The sequence below is a fragment of the Falco punctatus genome (genome assembly GCF_963210335.1).
Source record: "Falco punctatus genome assembly, chromosome: 2".
NCBI lineage: Eukaryota > Metazoa > Chordata > Aves > Falconiformes > Falconidae > Falco > Falco punctatus.
Genome location: NC_137581.1, coordinates 22,292,082 through 22,311,741, shown reverse-complemented (window position 1 = coordinate 22,311,741; position 19,660 = coordinate 22,292,082). Strand labels below are relative to the sequence as shown.

General features: G+C 40.3%; 1 protein-coding gene across 6 annotated transcripts in view; it reads left to right on the top strand.

The window, feature by feature from the left end:
• ATP8A2 (ATPase phospholipid transporting 8A2) overlaps positions 1 to 19,660 on the top strand; it is a 357,046-nt gene that overhangs the window by 87,484 nt on the left and 249,902 nt on the right. For all 6 annotated transcript variants that reach the window (XM_080376382.1, XM_080376381.1, XM_080376380.1 and 3 more), the window contains 7 exons: positions 6,553 to 6,658; positions 7,995 to 8,077; positions 9,751 to 9,800; positions 11,935 to 12,004; positions 13,723 to 13,807; positions 15,117 to 15,256; positions 18,456 to 18,594. In XM_080376382.1, the coding sequence (XP_080232508.1) occupies positions 6,553 to 6,658; positions 7,995 to 8,077; positions 9,751 to 9,800; positions 11,935 to 12,004; positions 13,723 to 13,807; positions 15,117 to 15,256; positions 18,456 to 18,594 (673 nt within the window). The remainder of the gene's footprint in view (positions 1 to 6,552; positions 6,659 to 7,994; positions 8,078 to 9,750; positions 9,801 to 11,934; positions 12,005 to 13,722; positions 13,808 to 15,116; positions 15,257 to 18,455; positions 18,595 to 19,660) is intronic.

The following is a 19,660-nucleotide window of genomic DNA, read 5'->3' as shown; positions in this document are numbered from 1 at the left end:
AGCTTTGCTTTCTGCTTTGCTTTACAGTGCTTAACTTGAAACGCAGCATGATGTAAATGCCTGAAGGAGTATTTGATTATTTTGTGTGGCACTACATATTCCTTGAGGTGATAGAGCTTGAAGATGGCTCCTGTATCCTAACCATCAGGGAGGTGCCCCTCCCCAGGGCAATGTACTGATTTCCTGTGTGACTTTTGTGATTGTCTGCACTGGAAGGTTTTCCCACTGGGCATCACTTGCAGCCAAGATTTGGTTACCTCCTCTTGTTCCTTTGGGTTCTGTTAGTTCACGTATGGCTACAGTTAATGTTTGTGGCAGTTACTGACTCCAGGTACTCCTGAGTGGAAGGCTGCTGGTTTAGGTGCAGGCTGCAGATAAAGTGTATTTGAGCTCTTACTTGCTGGCTGTTGCTTTAGGCACTTATACAGAAAAGTGCTTTAGTACGTTTTAAACAGACTCAGCAGAAGGGATGTGTATCAAATGGGCTGTGGGATAGATTTTTGTTTCATCTAGCTTTGAGATGGCTCCTTAACTTTGGGTTGTCTCTAATTCTCTGGGTAGAGCTTCTACTTTGGGGGATAGGAGGAATATTTGCTGTGGTTGCAGGCAAATAGAGGATTTTGGTAGTTGCCTTAGGTGTCATTTCAGATAGCTCAGAAGTCTTTGTTTTTCACAGGCTGAACTCTTATCTATCAAGCTTTCTTTTGGCTGACAACTTGAACAGATGAATAGTGTTGTAGTTGCACAGCTGACTGACTGTTTGAACTCAGCCCTCAGACAATCCGGGGTGGGTGGGGAGGCTGGGGAACTTCTTGCTGATAAGACTGAAGGTCTACCTTGTGTAGACCAAAGAAATCTCACAGCCTCACTGTACCGAAAGCATAGATGCTACCCACTGACACGTGGTGATTTAGCACAAGACACAACATTGCAAGGACTGCATGTGATAGTTGGCTTAGGAAGTTCAGGTCCGTTTGTCAGACGGCATCAGTGAGATGAGGGCTGGATTCCAGGATGGTGGGAGAGGGGGAAGGGTCACATGTTTCTAGCTTTTTGCATTATGTCAGCTGTTAAGGTGCATAACCTGCTTCCTTCTACCTGAAACTTAGTGCATTAGTTTTCATAGCTAGTAGATGGCTGCAGATGCCACTTGAAGGTAGATGTCTGACAATCTCAACTCATTTAGTGAACTGCAGTGATAAAACTGAAGTGTTCTAGCACAAGGTGCCTTGTGGGGTTAGATGGTGCTATACTCAGCTGGGCAATGAATTACCTTTGAACTTATGACCTTTTGCAGCTGAAGCTGTCAATGCAATCTCTCACAAACACTCAGTAAGTGTTCATTGCTCTGGTCTTGAAAATTTTATTCTTTCAGTCCACTTGCAAGTGTTTAGAGCTGTCTCAGTGCCAAGTAATTTTCTTTCCAGGTTGGAAATAAGAAATTATGTACTTGTCCTCATGAGACTCTCTTCCATCTGCTAGGAAGATTTGTAGCAACCTGTATTGCCTCTAAATTTCATAGGTCTTTTGGACCACTGGTGTGTGAGGAATAAGCAATGGCCAAGTCCACTCTTGAGTAACAGTTAAAGAATTATTGCCCTGTAGGAAATGTTCCAAGGAAAAATAACTGGTCTTGAAAACATGTGGAGGTTTCACTTGGCTCCTTGGGGACTTTATTTGGAAGAAAGTACCTAGGTTTGTCTGCCTGTGCTTTTTCTTTGTAACAGCTTCTGTTGGATGAACTGTGGAGCTGTGCCAAGAGTATGATGCTGGCTTGTTTCTATAAGGGAAAATGATGTAACCTCTTATTAGAATAAGAATTAATCAGTTATTTCCAAACACTTAAATGTTTGGTGAATATGCTACATGATCTTTATCTTGGTGCTTCTGAGTTGCACATGTGCTGTGAATGAACTTGGTGTGGGGTTATTTACCCAGATGATAAGAGTGCAGGGAATGAGATCAAGAAGTGAAAGAACTAAAACTTGGATCTCATCCTAGACGACTCTATCTCTCTATATTTTACTCTGAGCTTCCTCTACTTAATTTCCAATTGACATATGAAGTTTTTCTGTGGCACTCAAACGACTGCTTGTGCAAGCAGCAGCAAGCACGTGGTATAGCTGCAGATGCATGAATTGATTCGGTGAGTATGTGTGATGAGTAGTTTAGCAGCTGGCCGGGCAGAACAGATACTTGTGATCATGTTGAGTCTTTACCTGAGTGAAAGTGTTCATTTGGATCTCTCCACTGTATCTGCTAATTTTTGTGAAGTGTGTGAGAACTGAGGCTTTTATCCTATCTGGCTTTGTTGAAATGACAACTGTTGACAACTGATTCTTAATTCCTTTGGAAAGCAGAACCACAAAAGCATCCATAACTACTTACTGGAATGAAAAATGTAATTTATAGTACAGTAGGGGGGAAATACACTCAGGTAGTGAGAACCTCTGGGAGGATTTAGTTCAGAACGTAACTATTGCCTGAAAACGATCCAAACACATTGTTTTACAGCTCACAATTAAATTGTTATAGCTCAGTGAGAAATACTTTTCACTCTCCTGCTTTTGCCCTTACTGTGCGTGGGACTGGAGTACTTTTTTGCTCAAGCACAAGGCAGTATCTTTAATTACAAGCACAGGTCACATTTCAGTGGTTTTTTGAACACTTGCATTTAACTCTGTTGATATTCAAATGCTGATTAATGTTTTCTTTGAGTCTGTTCCTGAAATGTCTTGGTCCCCTTTAGCCTTACCAGCTTCACTGTTCTGGGGGTGTCCAGCATGGCTGGATCTTCACACTGCTCTCCAGATATTCTAATGAGCAAAACAGTAAGAAGCTCACATCTTTTTAAGATGGTGAGTCATGATTCTCCGTGGTAATGAAGTAGGTAAGTATTTTACTAGCTGTCCTCGGCAGAATGTGCTAAAAGTATCGAGTTCAAGTTGTTAGACTGTACTTTAACATCCCATTGGCTATTTCTAGGCCATTTGTTCAAAAACCTGTCAGTCCTGCTCATCTGGAAATACTGTGGATGTAGGCACTGATGTGATCCAGGTACAAGTAGGAGGAGAGATGAGTATCTTAAACTTCACATGCAACTTCCTTGTAACTTTATTGGGCTCTGAACAGTTGACTAGAATAAAGCAAAACAAAACACTGAGTCAAAACTCAGCCTTTTAAAGGAGCAAGGTGCACTCTGCAGAGCTACATAACTGTACATTTGTCATGCGTGTCCTTATCTGGCCCTTCTCACTCTGAAGATAGAAATTGCAGTGAATAAGGAAGAGCAGAAGGGGATGAAAACTTGTGATAGAGCTTCCTGACCCGTGGTCTGTGCCCTGCTTGTTAATGGATATGGTGTACCTTCTAGATAGGGAAACTTCGCTTTCAGTGCAGATAATGCTTTGTAGATAATATAGAAACTGGTTCCAGAAATGTGTAACTGTGTCTCAAAATGTCTGTAGTTCTCAGTTTGTAGGGGCACTGTGCAAAGTAAGCTTAGCCAGTGGGGTGTATTGCTGGCATAGCTGGTTGTACACCAGGTGTTTAATTGATCGCTGGAGTAAGAGAAAGCAGTAACTTTCACCCAGAGCTTTTGGCACACAGGAAGAAAAATGGGCGGGAGAAGGCACTTAAAATGAGAGCTACCTGTGGACAGATAAACAAGAGACTAAAATATGCAAACTTGGTTTCTGCTACAGATAAATAGAAGCAAAAAATGGGGTGGGAAGAAATAGAGCTGAATTTAACAAATGAGCAGTCAAGGAGTGTCTCACAGAAACTATCAGTAAGAATGTGAGTACTAAAATGGCAGAGACTTGCTTTAGTAAAGGGAACAAAGTAATAAAGCAGAATCTGTTAACCTGTGGGACTTCTTGTGCTGGGGTCAAACTCTGCACATTGCAAGGGATGTATTGCTACAGAAGCCATTAAAGAATTTTCTGTTCAGAGCTCCGAAGTGGGAGTTTGAATGCTCTATCCTGATTCATGCCAGTGCAAGAAATACTGTTGTCAGTGCTGGAACAATACAGAAAGGAAACAAATGACAGCTGTGGAGGAGCTGATGTGATAAGCTGGGCCTCTGTTGATCTGTTGCTATGGAATTGGAAGATTGCCATGTAATACATTGTGAGCTGTGAAAATGCCAGACAGCAACAAATTACATTGTTGGCTTGAAAGCAGAAATATATATGTAGGAAGGATTAAAGTCTGGAGACAGGTTGTTTCCAACTGATAGAACACATGCTATGAAAACGGGTGGGGGCTAGGTGATATAAGTGTAAGACGGACATCAAAGGTCTGCAGGAATGGATGCTGAAATGAGAACCTTGTAGGCTGTATGTTTTGAGATGGAGATAAAACTTTCACTGCTTTCACTGGAAATACGGGAGTAGCAGTAACCTCCTGACCAGTAATTTGTTGTGGTCTTAACATTTCACACACCACTCCCTGATTATATTCCATCTGTTCATTTTCTTGAACACAGCCTCTGCACTCCAGCATATCAAAAGCTACAACTGTTAACTTGAGTGGCAAGTGAGCATACAATTCAGAAGTTCAACTATGCAAAGATAAAGGTCCTGTGTGAAACAGTTAATTTGAAAATAATGATGGAGTATGTGAAGTAAAACAAGAATATAACTATTGGATGTTTAGTCTTTTTGTTACACTTATTTACTTGCTTGCTTTTTGTTTATAGCAGTAAACAGTTAATATTTGCCAGCTGACATTGTTTTGTGGCATTCATAGTAATATACTTTCTGCTAATTCAATCTTGCTATTGCCAATGCATGTTTCTGTTACACAAGTGTGTAGCCTGTGCACTGTATTGAAAAAAACAAACAAAAGGGCAACAGCTTTTCCCTATTCTCGGTCTTGTCACTGAGTTAGGACAAAGCTGTTTGGTTTTATTTTCGACACAGCTTGGCTTGGGGAGAAAAGCATTAACATGTCAGAGCCAGTTGTGAATGTTGCTGGTCTAATTGTGAGGAGTTGCATTTTAAGTACCTCTCTAAGTGGGAGTCTTCAATGTCTTGGTAGTTTTATGTAATTTAAGGGTTTTATAAAATACGTGTTTTGCATTTCAGGTAGTAATACCGCATATACTCTTAGAAAAATGCATGTAATATAAGTCTCTCACATCAGGATTTTTGACCGCATGTAGTTTTCACCTGAAAACTTCATGTAAACACTAGCCTTTTTTCTGGTGTGAAACATTCTGGTACTAGTAGCAGCAGAATAAATTGTGTAGAAGTGTCTTTTAACATATTTAAAAACCCTTGGATTCTGTTGTACTAAAATCTTGTAGGATTCATCTCAATCTGATCTTGGTTTTAATATTAAAATAGTAGGGTTTTGGCCTGACCTTGTTCTAACAGGCCTTGTAATGCTCTTGGTTCTTGTAGCGGCTCTCTTCAGACAGAGCGTGTGTGTGTGTGTATATATATATATAAAATATACTATGCTGAAGAAAACTCTGAAAACTAGATGATGTTTTCATATGCAGAAATTCTTTAAGCTTGTGAAGTCACCTAAGGCCTTCTGCAAAGGGAAAACTGCTAAGTTATGTCTGGCTGCCACTGAGCAAATGGTAGCATCAAAATCTTATGTCACAGCAGCCAACTGTGGATGTTATGGGTATAGCAGAGTTGAAGGGGAACATGTATTCACTTAAGCTGGTTCAGCCAAGTGTCTTAAAGACCTGTGTCAACTGTGGATTAAGTTAGTATGGCAGGTTGTGAGCTGGGCAGCTGAGTACCGTTCCTGACTGCTATGAGACTGGGAATGTTGTGCCAGAGGCAGCAGTGGAAAGGAAGGAAGAATGGGATGGGGGACTTCATTTCAAGTCACTATATCTACAGTTGCCAGAACTTGCTGCTCAAAGGCTTGTGATTTATGTGCCATAGCATCTTCACGGAGTTGGAGACTTGGTGTCTCTAAGCACTTTAGAATGGCTGGTGACTGTGCAGTGTGTGGATGTTTTACATTATGTGCTCGTGCTGCTGAATGTGTAGGGACTGTTGATCAAATTTTTGCTTGGCTGGATGGTATGTTCCTGTGGAATAGCATGTGATGTTGTCTTCTACTGGCTAATCAGCTGCTGTCAGCTCTGGATGTTCATCACTAAGGCTGATGCAGGTGCAGTCATGGTGAGTTTAATTCTGGTGTGGTTACTGTCAATCTATTGAAAACTGTTGTGGAAGCTATGAAAGTAGTATTTCTTGCGGCTTGATTATCATCAACACTTTGTGGCAGACTTTTTTGTTTACATGAAGCTTGGGGTGCTACAAAACTGATGCTTTTGTGTGTGTGTGTGAATATTCTGTCTTTCCAGCTGTCTGCAACTTAAGTGAAGTCTGTATCATTAGCAGTCTAGTTCATTAATGCTGGCCCTTAACTCCACTGTTTTGATGTTCTGGGACTAAGACAACTACTACAAATAGAGAACAGGAATTTTTTTTTTGGCTGTGATACTTAAGAGTTCTTCTCAGGTCAGCCTTCTCAGTCTGTGTGTAACACTAAACCTGCCTCTTCTGATGTCCTCTCTAGCCCACAGCTGTGCATATACAGGAGTTCCTCACTCTGCTGGCTGTGTGTCACACTGTCGTTCCTGAGAGACAAGGAAATAAAATAATTTACCAGGCCTCCTCTCCAGGTTGGTTGTTGACTTATTTTCTGGGAGTGAAGAATTAGGGGAATATCAACAGATGAAAGGAAGGTCCAGAAATTTCTGTGAAGGTCACTGACTTTGAAAGCAAGGTGTTCCCCATGATGCTAGTGTAGATCTGGTATCTTCTGTCATCAATGCGTACTTCTTTTGAATGCCTCCTACAAAACCACCAAGGCCATGATGTTTCTCTAGAGCTAGGCTGGGCTTATGATCCCTTTTCGTCTCTTGAAACTACCTACTCTGGCTTTTCTGCAGCAGAGAAAAGCAAAAGTAGGACTTTCAGTGTCTAGAGCTGATATATGGAAGTACTGATTTGATTCTGTGTTAAGTTACTTGCTTTATTTGGCATGAGTGCAAACTGTTTTTCTTGATCTAGTAGCTTCCTATCTGTGTGCGGATACACAGTGCTGATAAATAGCATAATAGATCCAAGAGCAGAGTCTTGGTCATATTAGGGCTTCCCCTTCGCCCATTTCTTTTTCCTTTCAGATAGCAGAGAGGTATTGAAGGAGGTAGGCAGGGTCAAAATGCAGAACAGCAGTGCCCTGCTCTCCATCAGATTTATCTCTGTTACTGACGATGTTTCTAGAATTTTTATGGTGGTGTATTGAGTGATGAAGCAGCATTATTTCTTTTTATGTCTTAATAGAGTGCCTGAAGATTAGGGTGAAAAGCCCATTTAACCAATTCTGGTCACAGTGTTGGTGAGCTATGAGGAGAGTGAGGGAGCTGTAGAGGCATTAGGTTGCTGGAGTCGGACACTAAATCCACCTATATGGTGGTTGTGCTTCATGACACTTGTTCCTGAATGAGGTATAACTACCTATTCAAAGTAGAGCTGTTGGCGCTAGTGTCAGCTTGGTTATTTGAGCTCTTTAATGACACTGGTCAGTTCAGTCTCCAGAAGACCATGTTGCATTTCTATAGCACCTGAACTTGATGCCTTTACAACAGGAAATGGATTAAGCGAACGTTATAGGAATTTAGAGTAACAGATCGTGCTTTCAGAACAGGTATTTCTGCTTTTTCATGTAGAGAAATCTGGCTTCTCCACAACAATAGTGTTAATGCTTCAGTAATTAAAGGTTATTTTATACAGATGGAGTATGAAGTTAGTGTAGTTGATACTGTATGGCCTTTGTAGGACTAAAATGGGAATGCACTTGTGGAAGAGTGTGCAGAGCTACTCTAGCAGCCCTACAGATAGGGAGTACACAGGAGTGGGGGCTTCTGTGTTTCTGCACTGTGGCGAATTTAAGTATTGGCTTTGCAGGCCTTTTCTACCCATCTGATTAAACTTAAGCTGTTCTTGTATTGGCAGATGAAGGGGCGTTAGTGAAAGGAGCAAAAAAACTTGGTTATGTCTTCACAGGACGGACTCCACATTCTGTTATCATTGATGCGGTAAGTAGGTGTGCATGGCACAAACTGCCGAGCTCCTGCAGAGCATAAAATGTCTCTTGTGTGGTTCTTCACTTCCTCTTTACAGTGCTTTTAGGATGCTACGTACAAAAAGCTTTTGCAGACTGGGCAAAGTTGTTTTACTCTGTTTTTTGATGCCAGGTCCTCTGCCTGTGCCACACAGCAGGGTAAAAGGAAGCTGCAAGCTTATATGGGAAACCACAGCACTTGAGTCTGAAGAGTATTTCTCTTGTCTGGGAAGCACAGATGAGAACACTTTCATATTAGAAGGAAACTTGCTGTTTGAGAGACTTTCTGACTAGTTATGTTTAATGGTTACTGTACTTGTAAATGTTTAATTCCTAGTTTTAAATTGGGATTTTTCTTCTGAGGAAGATCTTCCATAGAAGATGTGGCTGTTTAACAAGTTCTGCATACAGGGGTGTGTAGTTAATGGGTTAAATAGGATACAGACAGACTCAAACTCAGGCAGCTTTGCTCTGACTTAAGCTGCAGTCTAAGCTAAAGTGGTCCCAGATTTACACAGGTGCATCTAGTAGGGTGCTTATTAAGAACAATGGATGTGGTGTTGTCTTTTCCCTCAGGTGTGTTCACTTACAAGTTTCTTGGTGTATTGCTGAGCTAAGCATTTAAAACCTGTATTTTTCAAAGACTTGTCACAAACTTTTTACAGCTTCTCGGAAAACTGCTGCTTAGTTGAAGGGGAAGAGGTTAAGATGAGCCATGTCATCTAGAGCTATGTAGGCTCTTCTCTGCAGGAGGACCTAGGCCCACCTGACCTTGTTCTGTACTCCCCATACATACCAAGCTGAGAGCATGGTCAGTCTATACCCAGCAATAAAAGCTGTCAGTCCAAGAGGTTCCTGTCTCTGCTCATTGCCTGTGTCAGTGGCTGTACATGTAACATAGGTTGGAGATCACTTTTGGTCTTGGGGATACTGCTGAATTGATATGTGCCTTGTAGGACATAACTCTGTACTGCAGTTAGATTTTGCTACAGCCCTTTCCTTAACCATGGAAAATCTCACTGGAATTGTGAGACTCCAGTAACTCCCACTGCTCATTCCCTCTATTTTATGACAGAAATGGCAAAGACAGGGTGTTTCAAAATCCTTTTCCTTGTTTAGGTTGTTCGATTTCAACCCCAGCAAACGGTTGTTGCTGGAATTAATTCCTGTAACAGGAACTACTCCTCAGAGAACCTTTCTTTTCCACAAAAAAAGTCCAATGTTGGCAATTCAAGTAAAAGAAATACTAAGGTAGTTCAGAGTAAAGTTGTTGTAATACCAAATGTGGATGACATGTCTATTAACTTGGAATAGTGTTACAGTCTGTAACATGTTTCTTAGTTGATAGCCTCTTAGTTGATAGCTTTAAGTAGTAAATAAGCAGATTAACTTTCAGAGCACGCTTATCCTTCTGGAGTAGTATACTGGGTCCTTGAAATGGTGTAAAAATAGTAAAGGGAGGATGCCACAGTCCTAGACGTTCAAGAATGTCTTTATTAAACGGGGCTCTACATCACTTGTACCAGCAGAGGGAGCTATTACCACATCTTATTTACAGGGCGATGTGTAGAGGTGTTACACCAACTTGCTTGTTTACACAGGTAAGAGTATACTGCAAATTTTAATAGTACGTGCTTTCTTTTGTAGCTGGGAAAAGAAAAAACCTTTGAAATTCTTAATGTGCTGGAGTTTTCCAGGTAAGTTTTCCTCCAATATACTAAATGCAGGGTAACAAGAAAACTGCTTCTGTAAATAATATATTGAGAATAAAAAGATTTATCTGATGCAGTAGAAAAGCTGAACTACCCTAATTTTATCCTGCCCCTCCATCTCCTCATTTCCAATACAGGATTAATACAGAACTTCTTACAAACTGGTGGCAGTCAGCATGTGAGCATGAAACTCTCCTCTGCTACTCTAGTTCTGTTTGCTTATTTTGAAGAGTTGCTTCCCTGGAAGTGTTGTTCTGTGACTCAGTGATTTCCTGATGTCTCTTCTCTACTTCAAGAACATGCTTTGAGATTGTACTTTTATAGTGCTTCTATAAATTACTTTGTTTTGAGTACATGGAACTGACAGCTGGAGGGCTTTTTGGTGCCCCTTTTTAAGAACAACTCCAGCGATGAAAACTTAAACCTTGCAAGCCCTCGTAGCTTGTCAGGCTAGTTAGGATGGGCACTACTTGGTTAGCAAGAAGCTTACTGTGATGATTTGCACCCCTAAATCACTGGAGATGATGAAAGGTGCTTTCTCATTATCAGTTGATGGAGTTCTGTCAGTTTGGATGGTGCTAGTCAGCAGGCATTTATGCTCTTTCTTTTACTTTTACTGTGGCTTAAGCCTTGAAGTCTTGTTCTCTGCTGTCTTTGAGTTGGCTGGTTCTAAGTAGTGTGTAAAAACTGGTCAGAGAAGATTTGGGTAGGTAGCTTTTCTTGGGTCCTGGCTTGCTTAGAAGATTATCCTTGACAACTTCCCCTTTTCATTCAGAATGGAGTTACTTAAGCGACTTGTGGGAATATCTAAAAAGGCACTAGTAGAGTCTTCCAGGATTTCTGAAAAGTTGAACAGTACCCTGGTGTCTGTAGACAGGAGCAGCTGTAGCCTGCATGCAGTGGAAAAAAGGTGACTTAACGTCTCCCTGTGTGTAGCAACTTCCCACTTGACCCGTGAGGGAGTTACTATAATCAGATTTCTGAAAGTGTATGGAAGTTTCCTAGTGTCATTAGCTTGCTCCAGAAATTCTCGGCACAGCCAATTGCTGTCCTTCCAGACTTTCTTTAGGAAGCCTCAGATGGGATTGTTTTGTCTGATCACATCTGCCAAGAGCTTACTTTCTTATGCATGGCTCTTGAGCCCTGAAAAGAGGCTAGATGTCCGAGAGCAGCTTCAGAAGAGGAAGAAGGTTGCTTGACACGGTGATCTGTTAGTACATATTGGCAAGGAAGGAATGAGGAAGGATGATGCTTCTGAGTGTTCCTTTTGCCAGGGAGAAGAATTACATGAAACCACGTGTTCTGAGGGTTCTCCCGATGCGAGTAGATTTGCTTGTCTCTGCTTTTTATAAGCTGCATATTTCTTCCAGTGGTCCTTTCGAAGGAGAGATTGATAAGTGAAATGCCAAAACAGTTTAAAAAAAGACTTTGCCTACCTTCTTTTCTTAAACATCTCTGTACAGTATGCTATTGTTGATTTAAAAAATATATCCCAGACTTGACTGTCTTGATATGCAGCCCTGCTTAGAGTGTCTGACTTTGTTCTACATAATCCCAGCTATGTAGATCTGATTAGACCAATATAAAAAAATCTATAGGGAGGCCAAGAGCTCAACTATACCATAATTCCTTTCAATGATATTTCTGTGTTTTTTGAGTTAGGAAGTTCAGTAACTGTCCTTGCCAGTGAATGGTTATTTCAGTGTCTGTTGTGCCTATAATAGTTATGTATTCAGCCTTAATGATTCCATTTCTAGCTTGAGTTCCCGAAACAGTTTTGCTTGAAGAATAAGGAAAAGCTAAGGATAAACGTGATTACCCTTCTTTCAAGAGGATTTTTGTGCCATCTTGCTCTTCAAGTTCTTGTTCACCTTTGGTGTGAATCTGGGTTCTGGTTGAGTGCTTGCCCATGGGAGCCATAGGGCTGAAGCTGGAGATGGGAAACTTAATATTTCTTTTGGGGCATTGTGGGGTCTTAAATTATTACTGTTATCTCACTTGATCTCAGATGCACTAAACACATATGAGAATTCATTGGCTAGAACAAGACTTAATAGTCATCACTGTGACTTATGAAAGCAAGTTGTGTTTTTTTTGGTTTTTTTTTTTTTTGTAATAGCAACAGGAAGAGAATGTCAGTGATTGTTCGAACTCCAGCAGGACAGCTACGTCTCTACTGCAAAGGGGCTGTAAGTAATTATGCTACCTAATGGAGAGCTAACACTACCAGTTATTTCAACAGCTGTGGCTGATGCTGGCATTTCATGACCTGTTTGCTTTCTGTTTAGGACTAAGTGATTTAAGATATCTGTCACTCCTCTGACTTCTTGCAGGCAGGAAGATTGCTAGCCTTTTTACTACCCAATTGAAATCCTGAAACAAATGGGAGCAGTACCCTTCAATTGAGTAAAGTCAGGATTTCACCCAGCTGTGCACCAGCAGTTCAGGAATTAAACTAAATGCTGTTGTCTGAATCTGCAATACTAAAATCTGTTCAAGTGGTTGGCTCTTGATCTGGCTCCCTTGTGTCTCTACACCTGCTATTTGTCATCATCACTTGCACTGTGTTGTGCTTATGTCTTCACTGACAAGAGCAATAACTTAACAAAGTACAAAGGCTGCAAAACTAGGATTGGCCACAGCCAGAGTAGTTATAATTTCAATGGAAAACTAGAGGTGGCTTTTTGCAATGGGGAAAATAACTTCTCACTCCTTTAAGGGTCTGGTTTACTGGAAATTGTCCTGACACATAGGTATAGTTCCACTGCTCTATTGCTTCAGTTTAACTACCCTGATTTAGTAAAGATGTGCTGGCTTCAGGCTGGTGTGGTAGGAGTGATTTAAGTTCACTGTCATTGTGTGGTATTTCAAAGTTGTATGTCTAATAGGACTGCATGGATTTGCAATTGTTTTGTGGCTCATGCTATGCCAGAGTTCATGTTGTTTTGGAGTATCGTACTGGAAGGGATGCAGAACAGGAGAGTTTGTAGTAAGATTTCATGCTGTCTTCCATATGAGCAGGCTCAGATGTCTAACAGAGCAAAAGGGTTGTAGTAATTAGTGTAACCTGGTGTTCTGTCTTGTATGTTCTGCTGCATCCACTGCTCAAACTAAGTTTATTGCCTATTCTGCATGAACTCTTCCACATTCTGATCGTAGTCATCTGTCACATCTGTAATAAATTGTATTATATGCCTGCTGATCAGTGACAGTTGTAGGCCTGTTTACTTGGTTTAAGAGTACAAATTTGAGCAAAAGTAGGGTTTCTGTAATTTATATGTGTGTAGCAACTTGTTTTGATAGTTGCAAAATAAAATCCAGAGACTAGAGAGATGTAGGTGATGGTGCTGTGTTTTGATTGTGGCTATTATCAGGGCCTTTTCAGTTGCCCTTCTAGTGATGAAGAAAGTTGCTGCAGGAGGAAGGCTATTTCTGGGAGAATTTTGTGGTAGGACCTGATCAGTGTTCTTGCTTTCTGTTTAAGATCAATGGGAATATTTTCTAGTAGCGGTTGCAACAAGCTTTTCTGCATGGGACTACAATGTGTACTGAATAAGACCAGACGGTTATATCCTCTGATATATGTATCAATGCTCAATGTATTTCCTTATTAATTCAGAAAGGAGTGTTCTGTGCTGTCCCATAATGGTGACCCCTGCATGGAAAGAGGGGAGGGCAGAGTGTACTTATGTCCCCATTATTTAAAATGGATGCAGTATCTCTCCCACTGAGCTCTGTCCAGATTACTTAAACCAGAGTCCCTAAAACCCAAATGTATTACTTGTGTATATAGTCTTGGGTTCTGATTTACCAAGTCCACTCGGGTTACTTCACTTGAGCTTGTAAATACACAAATGGAAACTTTTTATGTAGACTTACTCTGTTGTAATGAATTTGGTTTTAATAGGATAATGTCATTTTTGAGAGGCTTTCAAAAGATTCCCAGTACATGGAACAAACACTGTGCCATCTTGAATACTTCGCAACAGAAGGTAAGAGAAACATCAGGTCATGAGAATTCAGTTTATAAAATTACTTGCAGTGTTCTGCACTGTCTGCATTACCAAATAAGACTGTATGAAGATAAATTAAGATGTGGTGCATAATCAGTCAATTAACAACTCTAGGGTAGCTTCAAGCCTAAGGAAGTTTGTGCCCTGCTTCTGTATGATTTTAGTAGGGAAGTGGAATTTGGACAGAAAAGATAGGGTTCTGTGTGCCCATGGTGAAGGGAAAGGGTGTGAGCTGTGGTGCCCAGAGTACTGCAATTACATTCGTGTTAGAGGTGGGTTTATCAGTGCAACAGTCAGATGACAAGAGTCCCTGGTTTTATGAGGCAGAGTGATAACTTGAACGTGCTGAGAATCCTGGAAGACCAAGACATCAAAAATGATCTGAAATGGTCTGTAAGGCTTTTGACTGATCTAACACCTCTGTTCACAGGGAAGTACTTGCCTTTGTTCCCTCTTCTGCAGTAGCATAAGATATTTGTATTATAGTAAAGCCGTGAACCAGTGGCTTTCTTCCTAAATCTGAAAATACTATTCAGCTTCTGGGAAAAAGAACACAAACCAAAACAACAACAATAAAAAACCCACTCCAACAAAACTACTCTTTTTGCAGGCTCCCACATTCGTGGTAATGAAACTCTTGTGTTCTGTGGCACACGCTCCTTTCTGCTTAACTTGTGCCGGGAGGGGTGTGGGGAAATCCATACTTGTGTATGTTAACGTTTTTTCAGTGGTCTAACAATATAGTTTTCCGACTTCATGGGCCCTGTTCTCTTCTGTGCATGTGACTGCCATTATTAATGTGAGTTACGTGCATACACTGAAGAAAGAAACGGTCTAAAGGGCAACGTGGGCTGTGCAGTATGTTTGACAAAGTAATACCTTTAATCACAATAGGTAGGCAGTTCTTTCATTTGATCTTTTTGATAAAATACTTGAAACCCAAACTTGCTTTCACATTTAAACTAAAAAAAATGACACTTTCATTGCTCCGGTATGACTAGATTGCAATACTGAAAATGAAGAAGTTTGTGACCATTAGGGTATCTTGATTCTCAGCAACATTGTAACCTAAATGAGCCAGACCTTTGTTCTACATTTGTGAAAACAGAAATGCTTTAAAATTGTACAGGGAGATTTTCTGGAATCCAGAGTTTTAACAGTGTGCATTCAAAGCTTCTGTTGATCCAGTGACATATTTAGAATTTAGCATTCATTAGCTAATTCATAACATCAATGATTTGCTGATACTCAGTGTAGTTTTACTGTGTCTAATGGCTGTTTTTTGTAGGTCTGAGGACTTTGTGCATTGCTTATGCGGATCTGTCAGAAAACTCTTACAGGGAGTGGCTGAATGTCTACAATGAAAGCAGTACGGTTCTGAAAGATAGAACTCAGAAGCTGGAGGAATGCTATGAGATCATTGAAAAGGTAAGACACACTTTTTTGATGACCAGATACAGAATCCCTTACATGTGTCTCTTCCCATGGAGTTTGGGCTTTGTACAGTAAAACAAAGTGTTCATTTCATTCACGAGAAACTGAAAAAGTAGTTGTAGATGACAACCTGCTCAGTCCATAGACCTCTCTAGTTTTAATGCAGAAATCTGAGACAAACTTGCGTATAAAAGGTCGTTGCTACTTACAAACACTTCTTGCATTCTTTGTGTTGTGCTCCCTTGTGTAAGGTTGATGTAACTTAAAATAACGTATAAAACAGTGTATCTCAACAAGTTCCCATAGTACTAACATATTAAGAGAAATTTATTCCTTCTTATACGGCAGTCACAGTTCAAGTTTTCTGAAGGCTGTTCTAGACATTGTAGAAAAACCAAACTGCTCACTGAGGCCTATAGTCACATGGACTGGAAAAAGGTGAAAAACTGCCCTCCATGTGAACTGCAGAACTCATAATTCTGGAAGGGGAAAGTAGATATCCAAGAACCAGTGTGGAACTGTAGTTCCACACTAAATGAAATATTAAAATGTCAACAGTAGGGGCCGGTATTTCTTTGATACTTGTTGGTCTTGCTGCTTTGGGTGATGCTGGTAATCACTCTTCTCACCTACACTTGCTCATGCTCTTTTCCCTTGCTCCAGTTATTTCACTCTGATTTTATTTAGTGCTTTCTTTAAAACAGTCTTTCAATTTCAGTTTCTTTATTAATAAATACTAACAATGCAACTGAAGTTTTGGAGCACTGTTGGTTATTTAAGTTAGTTGGGGCAGAAGACAAAAGGAGGTAAAAACTAGGATGGGAGCAACTTTAACAGGATACAGAAAAACTCCAAGAACTCTTTGATAACTGGAGATGGGTGTTGCTTTTCAAACTAATGCTTGAAGTTGTCTTTTGTGTTGGTTGGTCAGTAACAGTGCAGTTACCTAATCATTGATTCTGTAGGTTTGCATAGTTCTTCTCAGCGTTCTGCTTCCTCTGCTGTTCTGTTTTTACTGAGGTGAGGAAGTAGCATGACTTGATTCTCTTACTTTCCAGAATGTTTTCTCAAACCTTAGATAATTTTTGGCCATCTGCCTTCTGTCTCTTTCCACATTTTACTATCTTGAAAAAAGGGGACTTGAGTGGGTTGTAGAATTGTGGTTTCAGATTTAGTGGCATGTTGGTAGGAAATATCCACTGTATTCTGTTCTCCTTAATGTTTGCTTGCTGGTCATACCAAGGAGCAGGAACTGCACTCTAAACTTTTTTCTTAGATATGGTATTTCCCAGGTTAAACTATGGTCTATAGGCACTTCTTTGCAGATAATAAACTTGCTTGTGGCTGTAACAGAAAATAAAATGTATTTTAACAGGCCAATTTTGTTTCATTTGAGCCTTCCATGAAAAAAAAATTAGAGTGGGAGAGCTGCTTTGTCAGTCTGAAGTTTGAGGTCACTGGATCATAGTACTGGTGTACATGTGGAAACAAACTTGAGGTGGCTTCCTTCCCTGCCTGTGCACCAGCTGAGAGGGCTTCAGCAGGCGCAATAGTAACTCAGCAGCATGGCCATGCTGAATCCAGTGCTGTTGTGTTTAACTGCTTAACAAGTGATTTTGGGAATGAAAGATAATCTGTGGTAGTACACTTGGATTGCATTTGTAACATTCAAACGTTAGCATCAGTAGGACTAATGTTTCATCAGGAGGCCATAGGGCGCTAAAGCAAATGACTTGGTTGAATTGATCTACTGCCTTTACCAGCTGAATATCTTGTAACAAAGCTTAAACTTTGTCAAGACCTGTAACTAATGCCAGCTTACACCTGTATGAATCACAGCTTCCCTTTGTTAATTATGCATGCATAGACAGATACAAGCAGGAGCTGTTCTAATGCCCTCTTCATAGAATGGTCTGGGTTGGAAGGGACCTTCAAGATCACCTAGTCCCAACCCCCCTGCCATGGGCAGGGACACCTCCCACCATCCAGCCTGGCCTTGTGGCTGCCCCATCCCTGGCGCAGTGCTCAGCTTCTCTGGGCAACCTGTGCCAGTGCCTCACCACCCTCATTGTAATAAAAATTCTTCCTTAATAACCAATCTAAACCTGTTCTCTTTGAGCTAACAACCATTTCCCCTTCTCGTGCCACTGCAGGCCTTAGTAAACGGTCTTTCTCTAGCTTTCTTGAAAGCCCCCTTTTATATGTAGAAGGGCCACAGTAAGGTTCCCTGGAGCCTTGTCTTATCCAGGCTGGACAATACCAGCGGTCCTAACTACTTCTGTTGAATTCATCTGTTCTCACTTGTTTTGAATCATTATAATTCCAACAAAGAATAGAAGCTGTTACTTTTTCAGTGCAAGTTCTGAAATGATAGAGTATGACTAAACTTAATTTATATAAAGATATTAAAGTTAAAATAAATTTCTGTATAGTCTAAAATAATCATTAAAATGTTTTTGAATTTAACATCTTCTGAGTAGATGGTGCCTTTTGACAGGGTGTATTTCTTAGGTGTTTTTGTCTGCCTGACCTTTTTTTGTTTCTGTAATGCGGCCAAATCTTTTCAAGCAGTTGTTTTAGAATTGCATAAGAATATGACTGATTCTGTAGTATTAAATTTGTTGTATGAGACATGTTTTTCTGGCAGACATGTCTATGTAGACTAGAGATACTTGGACTGATTAATGTTCATACCACTTGTATTACATAAATGTAGTGATTATATCCATAAATAGTTGCAATAACTTTTGCTTTGAGTGATTGTATCCAGTCTGTATGTACATTTCATGGGAGAGAGATTAGTTTAAACGATGTGATGCCAGGTGACTTGCATTTTGTGAGCTTAAGAAACATATAAACTGTGACTGCTCATGTTGCTATGGTTTACTGAATGCTCAAGTACATTTGTTCATCCATAGGCTAGCTTTGGAGTTGTATAACTTGAATTAATAGATCTTGAAACATTGTCATCTTTCTGATCAGAAACACTCTGTTCCATTCGGTACCTCTTGAAATGTGAATTGTATGCAGAGGAAGTAGAATAGGCACACCAAAAACTTACTGTAGTGTATATTGCTTGTCAAAATGCTGTATTGGCAATGAAATGCAACATGCTGTCTTTAATTCCTTTTTGACTGTGTTCCAAACAGAGGTTTATCTTAAGAAAACAATCCTTCAAATTCTTTTTTTCCAGGACTTACTGCTTCTTGGAGCCACAGCCATTGAAGATCGCCTGCAAGCAGGTGTTCCAGAAACAATAGCCACACTAATGAAGGCAGAAATTAAGATATGGATTCTGACTGGTGACAAACAGGAAACAGCTCTCAATATAGGTATCAGTCTCTGGTTACTCTTAATGTGTTCAGTATGTAGCAGGTTACATGCTAGATCTGCTGTGTGGGGTTTTAAAGTAAATCAGGCCTGCTTCTTACAGAACGGTTCTTTCATAGCAGGCAGGCATGTGGTAGCCTTCACTTCGGAGGACATGGGGTTTTGGAGTGAAGTCTTTACTCTGTCAGGCTAAGTTCAGGTGTTCTTTTAAGGCAAAAGGGAATGCTGCTGCGCTTGGTTAAGTGCAATTCTTGTTCGTGCTGAGAGAAGTACTTCTGTGTTCTTAGAAAACCAGAGAGTTCAATCAGACTCATCTTTCAGTTATACTGTGCATTATATCAAACTATTTTACAGCTTTTTTTTCTGTTCTTACTGACTGCCTTTAGTTCTAGACTTTCACGCAGTTTGGGATATGATGTGAAATATGGTAATACAAAGCATATAGTTTACAACTTCTTGCAGAACTTGTCTTGTGAAAGTACATGGGTGAAAGTACAGGTGAATAACTGCTCCTGCTGTCACCTTATGGCACGTTTGTTGGTCAAGTAAGTTGTGTTTGTTAGTAGAAGTGTGTTGCTGCTATTGAGTGTATGGATAGAGTTTAATATGGGTTCTTTTATCGAGGCACAACACGGATATCTTTGTCTCAAGCTTGTTGATGCATCTTAACTTGTAAACTAAGCTCTTCGTAATGCAAAATAAAATATCTTGCAGTGATGTGAAAAACACACACAAACAGGTGTGCTTGGGTACTGATATAGTAGAACAGTAACCTACTCAAGACATAGGTATTTTATCTGGTTACCTGTTTTTGCAGTATAAAACAGGAGAGTTTTTAGCGCTGTAAGTTTAGGTTTGCTATTAGGGCAGCCCTTAAACATCACATTGACTTTTAGGGCGTAAATGTATCTGATAAAGCAGTCTGTATACCCAACTCCATTTGTTACTTGCCAAATACAATTTTACAGTAAGGCAGAGCTGAACTGAAGGTGCACATTGTAATTTCAGTCCTGTAGCAACTAGATGTTGTGCTCTGTAACACGCTATCATGTAGGCTTGCATTGAATA